Raw genomic sequence first — 12397 nt, forward strand, 5'->3', positions numbered from 1 at the left:
AGAGAGAGAGAGGAGGGGGGGGGGGGGGGATTGAGCAGGAGAAAGAGGAGGTGGCCTGATGCGCGCGCCCCCGTCTGAGGAGGAAGGACTGCTTGTGCCAACAGCTGAATCAAATGTCAGACAGACAAACGCAGGAAGTTGGACCTTCAAAGTAAAAGTACAAAACTGTGTCATCATAGGGGTCAAAGCTGTTCCTGGGGTGAATCAGCTGGAGCTTCCATCCGCTGCGTAAACATCCCAAATAAATGCGGTTTGACCCAATTGATAAACGCGCGCAGGCGCTTTGGTGCAGCCTAACGTCTTGGTATGTGTAGCAGGTTTTATTTTGAAAGTTCCGATGGAAACACTCATCGCGTCAAGCTTCACCGTGCATGGCTCTGTGTGTGTGCGTGTGTGTGTGCGTGTGTTTGTTGGGGGGGGGGGGGGGGGGGGCAGAGGGAGGACAGCCACGGAGTGCGCAGCACAAACACAGCCGGTCGACCGAGGAAGCACATCAGCAACAGCGGCATCTTCCTGATCCTCACCCACCCTCCCCTCCCCACCTCACTCCGTGGTTTATTACGCATCCCGATCTGCGTGTGCGCCTCCGACCCGACTGACTAACAGAGACTTCACTGGCGGGGCTTAAGTGTCCAGAAAGCCTCCAAAACCAGCCATCACCTCCCACCACTCACTGACTTTCCTCTGGAGCTCGGGTTATTCTTAGCTCAGGCTGCGCGCGAGACGCAGAGAGAGAGAGACGGTCCTTCCGGTCCTTCTCTTATTTATCCCAGTTTCTTCAATACTTAATGGAAAATGGCGATCTGCGCGCATTCGTTCGGTGTTTTCTGCCTCTTCACCATCCAAACTGTACTTATCATATGCGTCTCCACGCCGACAGCCGGGACCCACCTCTTCCCCCAGCACTACACGTAAGTACCGAGCATTGTTTGAAGGTGGGGGGTGGGACAGTGCGCAGAACTAGGACAGGTGGCCGTTTGGACCTTAGAGGAGCTACTGATGTTCACACGCAGCTTCTGTCTGGGATGCAGCATCATTCTCGTGATGCTTACAGTGATGACGGTGGATGATGCGTTTTGATGCCTTTGCATTTGGAAAAGCATCCCATCTCATCTAAAAGTCCTCTGGATGCGCTGGGAATAATGTAGGCTACATCCCACCGCAGGGTACGCTGATGCCTCAAACTTGATCTTTATGTTTTTATCGTTCAGAGACTAAAATGTTTAAGACGAACTTGATGCTTTTATCCAAGTGATCGCAGTCAGATAAAGGAAAAAGCTGCAGGACTTTTTCAGCGTGCACCTGTTAACTCACACATTCAAAGTAACCCTAAATATTAGATCAAGCTTTGATCTCAAACATGTCTCTTTAAAATAATCAGATACGATTTTAATCTTTTGGATTATTTGCTCTTATAATTCTCTTATAATTAACCCCTCAGACTGCAATGGAGCTTTAAAAATGTAGTCTTGATTATCTTTATGCACTTAAATGTTTCTGCCTAAATGCATTCCCATGACATTTCTAAAGCTTTGTTAGTTTCACATCCAAGGTGACTTTCAAAATAAAAGTGTCCTCTACTGTCATTGACTCACAGTTAGCTGGACCATTGATTTGATTTTTTAAGCTCTACAAAGAAAAGGTGACACAGGTAATTTGTCTTGCACCTTTTGTTGCTCTGCATGCAGATGCTGGTTTGACGCCATCGAGCTACAGTTTCACTCATTTTAGGGATTGAATAAATTTTTTATAAAAAAAAGTATTTTTTTTAAACTGGAGTTTTAATATAAAACATTCCTTGATGCCCCTGGAGCCTGCTGTGTCCTTGCTTAAGTCTGTATTATATTCAGTCACCTCTTGGGATTTATAAACTGGGTTTTGGGTCACCCAGATTACTGTGTAGTTAGCCAGAATTTCCTGTGTGTGTGTGTGTGTGTGTGTGTGTGTGTGTGTGTGTGTGTGTGTGTGTGTGTGTGTGTGTGTGTGTGTGTGTGTGTGTGTGTGTGTGTGTGTGTGTGTGTGTGTGTGTGTGTGTGTGTGTGTGTGAGACACAGATGCACCTGTATAAGAATGGACTGACTGCTCTACAGGTTTAGGCCAAATCAAAAAGTGAACGTTTCTACAATTCGCCAACTGACAATGTGATTTAAATGTAGAGTAACTATGCTGATGTCACGCTTCAGTGTAAAATATGTATTTTTCCATCATTTCAGAAGAAAAGAAAAACCCTCTGTAATCTAAGTGGATTTTTTATTTTTGCATTGTATTCCAGGAAAGTAAAATCTTTTCAATGATAATAAAACATCAACTGCAATCTCACTCAAATGTTACTTGCAGACATAAGATAGCCAACCTTCTGCCCTAATAGATATCTGAGTGAGGCACTGTGAGTGATGAGATGCATTGCAGCAGAATGGAGTGTGTGGCTGACACACTTGGGTCCTCCATCCAAACTCGTTTCATCACATTTTCTGCTTTTCCTCCACATTTCTATTTAAAATCATAATGTGGAAGAAATGGGTCAAAAACACCTGAGAGGAATAATAAATACTGAATACTAGAGCCAGAATGTTTTAGACAACTTATTTATTTAAAGAGAGCTTTGATGACACATAACCAAGGCCCTGCACATAACAGCCCCTACAACACGGTAAATGGCCGTCGTAGGGTTCTACAACCCCCCAAGGCGCTTCACAACACAATCAGTCATTCACTCATTCACACACACATTCACACGCTGGTGATGATGAGCTACGATGTTGCCACAGCTGCCCTGAGGTGCACAGACAGGGGAAAGGCTGCTGAGCCACCGGGCAGGGCGGGTTGTGCCCAAGGACACAACAGCAGCATTCCCTGGCAGAAACTGGGGCGGAATCGAACCCACAACTTTCCGATTGCTAGACAACCTGTTTTACCTCCTGAGCTACTGCTGCCCCCAAAATGTCTTCTCATTTCACTTTTGTAATATGAAGGTTAGGACATTATCTGTCTTGTGTAACAGGTTTGATGAAAGTGTTGGTACGATCTAATTCAGCCCAAATAAATAAAAACAGGCACCTGATTTATTGTTGCAGGTGATGAACTTGAACATTTAGGGGCAAGTGGTGAATTTTGTTGATTTGAACAGATTAAGTGTCCTAAATAATCCCTTTTCATCATCTTTATTCAGTATTATTTTAAATAGATTTTAGTCTTTCAAAGAAGTTGTGTGTGAGGCCTAGCAGACATGGGAACAGAGGTAATGTTCCTCGCCGTTCCTGCTCTGTTCCCTCCTCAGCCTGTTTCATTTCATACCAAGGTGACCTTTTCATACTAAGCAGCCTCTCGTCAGCCCCCCTTGCACCGCCCCTCCACTCCTTTTTGGAAGCCCTCCTGTTTTCTCTTAAACTCGTCCCTGTAAAAGCGGCTGAAGCACTCACTTGCTGGCATGTTTACTCTGCTACGTTTCTCCTGACAGGGCCCTGCTGCAGCCCGGCGATCATGCTGAGCACCGTTTGTCAGATTTGTGCAGTTTAATAACTCTGTCCTGAATCTTTGTCTGCTGAGCAAATCTGACATTTGAAGATGACATTTGTTTCTGTCATCGCATTGAAAGACAAGCGACTGCATTGTGTTGTGGTGTTGATGCTAGTGATTAGTTATCTGCAGGCTGCCGGAAAGAAAAGGTTGGCCCAGAGTCAGCGGTTGGCCAGCGAGATGCGCAGCAGAATTTATTCATCTGATTGCTGGAGGTTTTCAAAAATGTTTTTCATTAGCTTTTTAGAATCTCATCATGCATGCAATACATACAACACGTGTCCTGGCTGTCAAATTTAGCTGCTGCTGCTTCTTTAAAATAATTCTGTAAAACTCTGGATCCATTAAATCATTTGTTGCTCGCTGAGAGATATAAAGTGATGAGCTCCAGCCGTTTGATCTCTTAATTTCTGAACTTGGCTCTGTCTAATGGAGATCAGCTCCTGCTTAGGGTGCACTTCTGTCAGACCCGAGCAGGTTTATTGCAGAGATGCTGATCCCAGCTGAGGAAAGAGGGGCACATTCCCCGCCAGTCCTGCCAGCGACGGCCTGATATATGCAAGATGTGACGTGGCGGGTGGGGTGGGGGTTGGGTGGGTGGGGGGGTGGGGGGCTGCTGATGAGTAACAGGACAGGGATACTTCCTGATAGGGATCTGGAAGAGGGAAGAGTGTGGAGTTTTGCCAACTCAACAAAAACTACAGACTCAGGCTCACTTCCACAACATCACAAGCATTCCCTCACTCCCTCGTGCTTTGACTGGTGTGATGACGCATTCAGGTGGTGATGTTGAGGGATGCAGATTGAACGCGTCTAATTTTATTTTCCAGAATGATTCACTGGGCCGGACGCATCGAGAAGGAGCTGGAAAAGGTCCTTCAGCACGTTACGGGAACTCAGCAGATGAGATCGGTGAGTTGATGTCACTCTAACGCGATGCTGCATTATTCATCAGAACCCACCGGGCCTAGTTGTACAACATGAGTGTGTGTTTCTGAAACGGTGTGTTCTTGATCTGTTAAACCGTTTCCGTTAACTCTTTCATCTGTGAATTATTGCAACTTAAGTCTATTTTTATGCATCTTTAGGTATGAGCAAAAGTAAGTGTGTGTGTGTGTGTGTGTGTGTGTGTGTGTGTGTGTGTGTGTGTGTGTGTGTGTGTGTGTGTGTGTGTGTGTGTGTGTGTGTAGGGGGGTCACAAATGGTTTGAGTGGTTGTTTAATCCCCACAAATAAACAAGCCTGAAGGCATCTGCATGTTGTGGAGTTGCTAATGCTAACGGTTAGCTTCTACTAGGTGAAACGTGATCTGCTCTCTCCTGGCTGCAAAACTCACCACACCCTTCCCCAGTTGTTACCCAAGGTGGGTGAGGTCATGAATGCAAATTTACAGTGTGATGTTCGTCTGTCTGCTTTTCATTTATTTATATATTTTTATACCATTTTTCCCGTCTAGTTTTTTTTTCTGGCTAACGTAGGCAATGGGGGTTGAAAATAATTTTTCATTCAACTCTAAAAAAGCCATTATTTTTTTTCTTTTAATCTGCCAGAAATCTGTAGACTTTAATTTAAAATAAATCTCTTCAGTAAGCTATTTATTACCATGGCTCAGTGTCTTTTAGAAATGTTGCTTTGCATCTGCATTCCTGTATCCTTTTCTGTGTAACGTGTGTTCCCGGTGGTAGAGCAGATGGTGGTACAGAGTGTTATTGACACTGTTTCATCATACTACAGCCATGTGTGCACATGTGTCGTGCTCCCAGGGTTTGTAATGCACCGTGAGATAAATGCTTCATTATTGCTGTTTGGGTGAGTGTGATTCATCCAGCCCGTACGATGCCTGTGGCTTTAATGCTAGCTGTAACAGTGGGGTTGTGTGATGGCTGCTACTACGATGGCGACATTGATGGATCCCAGAGAGGGAGGACGTGAGCTGACAGAGATTGTGCTGGTGTAAAGGGTAATGACCATTATGGGATATAGGGCAGAGGCTCAGCGAGTGATAAAAGAGGTTGATTTTTAGCACTTATCCAGTGTAAACAAACCACAGCAGAGCGTTTACCTGTCAAAATATTTCACTTTTTCAGTTTGTGTAAATTGTTTTTCACCTTTCCCACTGAGTGGTGTTATCTACACAGCAGTAGACTTTGTAGGCGACGTGGTTTTAAAGGGAGAAGCACTTTGCCGCAGTTTGCTTAAACAAAATGTCATTTTACAAGCTGTGGAAAGGAATGCTGATCTGGGTTTGATGCTCAGGAGATGCACTTTGGAGATAACCTGGTGGATTATGGTAAAACGTTTTATTTGTTTTTAATCAGCATGATGGTTTTGAGAATCCTGCAAAACATAAAGATGGATGCTGTCCTTTTACCTGCTGTAAAGGCTAATCTGCAAATCTGTAGACTCGTTTCAATTTATCAAGTAAATCAAATCGAAAAGTATTTTTCCTACATTCTTTTTTAAACTAGAGATAGATCAATATGGGTTTTTCTGTTGCCAATACCGGTGCTGATGTCTGTACAGGATCTGCTCGGGTGCAGGATCGGCTCGGGGTCCTTCCACTGCCGATGACGTCACATTACTGCAAATCTACTTGGCTTTCACACACAGGTTTTGGAAAGACATCAGGAGTTTCATTAAAAAATTCTTGTTTGATAACACCTAAATGTTTTCTTTATAATTGTAATTTGTTAATAAAACACCATATTATCTTTGTTTTGTAAAGAATGTGAAACTCATGAAACCAACATCGGACAGACAAAAAATAGAACAGTTCTTATATGTGAAGCCACATCTGTTTGTATTAATGTGGAGTTCGTCTGTATATTTCCTTACTTGTTATCTAAATACATTATTTGACTCAAAATATTGCTTGGTGTCTTTCAGTAAAGTTCTTATATTTCATAAGAGCTTTTGAGGGTCACCGTTTATCATTTGCTTATATTTTACATTTCCTTTAGAAATTCAAACATATTTTCTCCAAAAAGTGATGATTTTTGGACTACAGGACTACAACCGCTAAGACTACGACTGCAAATTTGTTCTGACCAATCAAAATCCTAACATGACAACGTAACTTCCGTAAGCTTCATGTTCAGCCAATCAACTACTTTGACGTCATCGGCAGTCGAAGGACCCCGAGCCGATCCTGCACCCGAGCAGATCCTGCACCGACACTGACACGTAGAGATCATGGTTGGTCAACGTCAGACGTTCAAGACCAATTTCTAGTTGTTTGCCACCTTATTTGCATGCTAAAATGTCACTAATAACAACAATGTATGCACAACAGTCCTACCTGAATCTGTATGAACTCTGAATCCTAACTTTGTGCAGCACTGCTGCGTAATAAAATCAAAGTTTTAACCAAAGTTAATCAAACAAATCAATAAACTGACCATGTAATAAATAGAAACAGGTGAAAAAAGGCAAGTAAGCAGACGCTTTTCAGGAAGCTTAATATACATTTAAATAGAATTCAGAAGAAGCACTTGGCTGCCCACGGATGTGCCTGTTTTTAAATGGGCAGATGCTGATGTATAAAAAATGATAAAACTCAGTCAGATACATCTGCTGACCGATATATTGTTCTATTTCTAATGTTTTGTTCTGGTTAGGTCTGTGAAAAGTGGAGTTTTGCTCTCTTATAACAACCAGTTATTTTAGGAAAATCCAAACGGGACAAGCTCAACAGGAAATAAATCATTTCCTCTGAAAGTCACCACTGGATTTTATTTGAAATTAATGTAGCTCAAACTGTAAAGTGTCCACATTGACTTCCATGAAACTTTAGAGTTAAGATTATTTTTTTAAGATTACAGCAATCTGCTTAGCCTCACTGTGTCTAGCTGTTAGCCTATTAATCCAGTCAGAACTCCATTCTGAGGCAAATCAAAGAGAAATCTGCAACACCCATCTCAGCTGTCCCTTTAAGTCCGTTTGGATTTAAACTGAATCAACAAGTGTCTGATCTACTTCCTGTTAGCTGAAGCCAACGAAGCCAGTCCTGCTCTAAAAATGTTACGTCCATCCTGTTGATGTCTTATGTTGGGCGCCCATATGGTGTGTGTGTGTGTGTGTGTGCGTGTATGTTGGCCTGACTGTGTGCACAGACTGTGTGTGAAAGAACATTTATCATTGCCCCAAACAGGAGTCGTCACAGGGTGTGCTAAATGGCCCAGCATGCCTAGAAAAGCCATTTTCTAAATGGATGCCTCTCTCTTTACGTGTGTCTGATAGAAATCTTCCCAGGGCTATGCCGGGTGGTAACAAGATTGCCTCCCCCTGTGCCCCCTTTCTTTTTCATGCGCAGTTTGTTCTCATATAGACAAAAACAATGTAAAGTGCGTGCAAATTATTTTTGCGTCTGTCTTACATGGAGAGAGACAAGGGAGCTAAGTTGAATTTAATGTGGTCATGTTCAGCTCCCTCTTAGATGAGATTTTTCCTTTTTTACTTTAAAGTAGCGGGAGAACGTGGGAGTAGGTTCGAGTCAGGGTGAGAAAATAAAAGCAAGAAATTAAAATTGGGTTGATTTAAGTATTAAGTGGTTTTGGGTGTGTTTTAGCCAGAGTGTGTCTGAAAATACATCAAACTCGAGTCCTTTAAAATGGCTAAAATCACTTTTGGTCAAGAAGTTATTGTTGCCTGGAGGATTGTGGGAGAGGGATGAATCAGAGGAGGTGGAAGTTTCAGATCCAAGAGAGTCTAGATAGACAAGGAGAGTAGGCGGCTTGTGGAGCTAAGGAGGTGCATCTTAGAAAGTGTGTGTGTGTGTGTTTGTGTGTGTGTGTGTGTGTGGGGGGGGGGGGGTTGCTTGACAATCAGCTACTTAAGATGTATGAAGTGATGGAGGGGAGGGACAAGGGTTGGTAAATATAAATGGGCGTCTGTTTATAGTCCCTTTCCTCCGCTGCTGCCGTTTGTGATGATGGGAGGCGGCGGTGGACACTTGCATTGTCTTCAGATCCCGAGGCTCATGCAGAACAGCTTTAATAGGAAGACAGAAGCAGCGGGCCTTCACCCACGTACCACCATTAGAGATGCTTCATCAGAAATACGGAAAAACTTCCAACAATTCCACTAATGGAATCATCACAAATATTTTGATTATGGAATGTTGCAAACATGCAGAACGGTGACTTTTTACAGCCTATTAAAGAAGCTCTTTATGTTGTTGAGCTGTTTAGATGAAATAAGATATAAAATCATTAAAATGTGCTTCAAAAATAAGAACATGTGTGAAAAAAAACAAAAACAAAGAAAGAATAGAACATTTCAGAAGACTTTTCTTCTATAAATCCAAATAATTATTTTTGAATTACTTGTGTAATAATTGAAATGCTTTTATTTTGATGTAAAAACTATAGTGGAAGCTTAAAGAGGAAGTCTGGACACTGCAGCAGAGAGTCAAACTGAACACAGCACATCTGGTTGTTTAATTGTTTTCGTGGCGCTGCTACGGCCGTTATTATCAGCAGTCCAACTGTGTTTTTGTGAGGCAAAACATTCAGGTGGCCCAGAAAAACGTTCCGGTAGCCTACCTTGGTAAATTAGCGCAGGGAAAACTCTAATAAATACTCCTGAAAACAATTCTTACCTTTTGTTTACCTCCTTGCATTATTAGAGTAAAACCTTTTATTGTTTTCATGGTATGATGTCATTTCCTGTCAGGCTTACACATATTACCGCACATTATACAGATTTGTTTACTTAGCTAATATTGAGAGATACAATTTCAAACTTTCAGTGATCATTTAGGTATTTTCCATTAATTATTGTCCTTAAAACAATCATAAATATAGTTTTATTGATCCAAAGTGTGAAATGTGAATGTTTCATATTTCTGTAAAGTTTCAAGTAGGTCTAGTTAACATTTCCTTTACAGAAGATAATAGGGATGTAAGAAAAAAATCGATATGGCAATATATCGGGATATATTTTTTTCAGCGATATTACATCAATATTCAAAAGCCGTGTATCTAATTTTTGGGGGAATTTACATGCAAACATTTGTGTATTTTCTTTTCATTTGGTGAAATTCAAATGCTGACCTCTAGTTGGCAGCAGTGTGCAATGCGTTTTGTTTCCACAACTGAAATGTAAATCCCTTTATGATGGTTCAGATATCTCATGTTAAACATGTTAAGTATCAGTTTGGACTGTTTATTGAATTTTCCTACAATAAATTCAGTAAAAAAATCGCTAATATCGTCTGACTGAATGTATCGCAATAAATCTTGATACTTTGTATCGTCTCCCCTGTATTGTGATGCGTATCGTATCACCAGAATTGAACCAATACACATCCCTAGAAGATAAGAAATATTGCATCAGAAGAAAAATGCAGATATTAGACGATTAAATCGTCAAAAGACTAAAACTAAATAATAGTTCTTGTCAAAATTAACACTGGTCACACTGTCACTTAGCATTCATGGACTGTTGACTCTCAACAGGGAAGGCTGTTGTTGATTTAGCGTCCAGGGAACAGCAGAGAACATCTCGGCTAGAAGATGCTAACCGTTGGCATTAGCAAGCCCACCACATGGCAGAACTCCTCCAGGCTTGTGTTATTTGTGGAAATGAAACATCAATGTTGCAAAGCAAACTGAGTCGGTGGTAGAGTCGTTTTGCTGTTAACCAATCCGAGGGAAGAATGATGCCCAAAAATCAGGAAACAAGACACCAAATCCTGCCATCTTCTATCATTTTCTCCTCCAGCTGACTTCTTTGTCCTCAAACAGGAGCACCGGAGCTTTTTTTCTCCAGAGAATGACTTAAAAGGCTTTCATTACTATGAGAGACCACTGCAAATGTGTTAAAATATGAGAAAACTTGAGCTTTAAGCTTCTTGTCTAATTTAACAATTGAGACCACCTCTGTCACGGTCTGGGGTTTCTCCTTCCACCTCACTAATTGGATCTGAGTTTTCCTTCTGCAGGTGGGCATGTCTGGAAGTGGGAAAGCTGCAGGTCATCTGCTCATCAGTCGGCCAGGGATATTTAAGCACCTGAGAGACGCCTTCACTTTGCTGGATGATTAGCTCAACTTGGGTTTCACCTATCAGCCAAATTCTGAAAATAAGATTTCGAGTATTTTAGCCTATGAGTGTTTGTTCGAGTTTGACTCCCTGATCGTCTCTCAGCTTGTCCCTGGCCTTCCCACTTCCAACAGCCCACCTAAACCCTCCCTAATCTTCACAAGCCTCCTTGCTCAGCTCCCTCAACCTCAAGCTCTCAGTAACCCTGACTCAAGTAAGCCCTTTTTCCCAGACCGGACCATCTCCCCTCTCGAGTCATCCACACTTCAAGACCGTAAGTCCTCTAAACTCCCCACAGTCTATTCAGTTCTCATATACCGGACCTAAACTCCCTCTGTCTCAGATCCCCACACCAGAATCCCGTCTGAAGAACTCAGCCAGACTTTACGCTGCTCTTTTAGTTTCTCCATTATAAATTAATGTTTGAACTCTTACCTTTGTCCGTGGACTGATTCTATATGTCGTGGGTCAGACTCTTGCCACACAACATGACAACCTCTTCGGTAACGGGTAACAATATGCATTTACTAAAACTGGAGCGAGTTTTCACAGAGAAAGGTTATGCACCATTAAATTAAAGTGCTTGTATGTTTTCCTTTGCTGTTTTGCAGCAGTTTTCACAAACAGACGGGCTCAAAGTGTCAGGCCAATTTCCACAGTAGGAGTAGAACAAGTCTTCTAAATGATGTTTCTATGCTCCAAGTTGAAATCACTCATTCCCCCCAAATCAAACTGAATTTGTGTTTAATATGAAGAGTCTAGTCAGCGTGAATTATTTAGGTTGTTGCGCATGAGTGGTCCTGAAGCTGTGTTTCAGCCCCGACACTTCCACAGCTCTGCTGTCTCAGGGTGTGTCCGCTCTGCCTCCAGGCTTTGTCCTCTCTGTGCTTGTTCCCTGTGATGATGGGAAACCTGAGACCGGCTTTTGGATCAATACGCTCCGATGAGAACATGAGAATGTTTGCCAAATGATGGGTGTGGAAGTCAGTCAGTTTTTATACAAGCTTCGTGTCTTCATGTGTTTTATTTGTGTGTGTGTGTGTGTGTGTAATTTTTCCCCTTCGGTTCATATCTTCTTACTGTTGTCAACACGACATCAGTTGGCCCGCTGACCACATGCTGGCTGAAATTTTATCTCCGTTTTGCACAGACCTTCTTGCCTCGAGTGATGCCAGCACATGTGCAAGCTCATGCTGCAAAAAACTGATTTTCAAGAAAGTAAAATAGCCTTGCTTTCAGGCATATTATCTTATTTCAGGCTAAAAATGTTTTAGGTCTGTTTTAAAAAAAGGTAAAAATTTGGGTAAAATTTGAGTAAAAAATTTGCCAGTGGAGTAGGAAAGAGTTGCATGAATATATATCTCAAAGAAGTGGTTCACTCATTTAATCAATTCCCTTGTAAGTCGTTCTTGTGTGTGTGTGTGTGTGTGTGTGTGTGGGGGGGGGGGGGGGGGGGGGGGGATACTGGTGCACCATTTTTTGGACCTAAAAGTTGCCACATCCCAGCTGAGCTTCAGACGGCAGGTTTTGGAATCTTATTTCCTGATATATGGAAACAGTGTTCCCCCTACATGAGCTAATACTAATGGTTAGCCTTCCTCGTTGTCAGTCAAGATGGGTGAGTCCATGAATGAGTGACAGATTTCAGGATTTTTAAATTCTAGATTTTCACCATCTATTTTCAGGCAGAAGCTAATGCAGGAGATAGGAGTAGGAGACTGTTTTTACGTTCATTCTGCATGAAAACGGACTAATTTATAATCAGAAAAAACATAAAAAAATTGTTTAGTCAACCACACCTTTTAAAATGACCAAATAAATCTAACTTTAGATACAATTT

The 12397-nt window shown here is 42.0% G+C and overlaps 1 protein-coding gene across 4 annotated transcripts in view; it reads left to right on the forward strand.

Moving 5' to 3' along the window:
* The first annotated feature begins 450 nt into the window (after nt 1-450).
* The window catches only part of cacna2d2a (calcium channel, voltage-dependent, alpha 2/delta subunit 2a), a 214157-nt gene continuing 202210 nt past the window's right edge, over nt 451-12397 (forward strand). For all 4 annotated transcript variants that reach the window (XM_070549925.1, XM_070549926.1, XM_054730345.2 and 1 more), the window contains exons 1-2: nt 451-911; nt 4347-4428. In XM_070549925.1, the coding sequence (XP_070406026.1) occupies nt 796-911; nt 4347-4428 (198 nt within the window). In that variant the 5' untranslated portion in view covers nt 451-795. The remainder of the gene's footprint in view (nt 912-4346; nt 4429-12397) is intronic.

The sequence above is a fragment of the Nothobranchius furzeri genome, chromosome 3 (genome assembly GCF_043380555.1).
Source record: "Nothobranchius furzeri strain GRZ-AD chromosome 3, NfurGRZ-RIMD1, whole genome shotgun sequence".
NCBI classification, from domain to species: domain Eukaryota; kingdom Metazoa; phylum Chordata; class Actinopteri; order Cyprinodontiformes; family Nothobranchiidae; genus Nothobranchius; species Nothobranchius furzeri.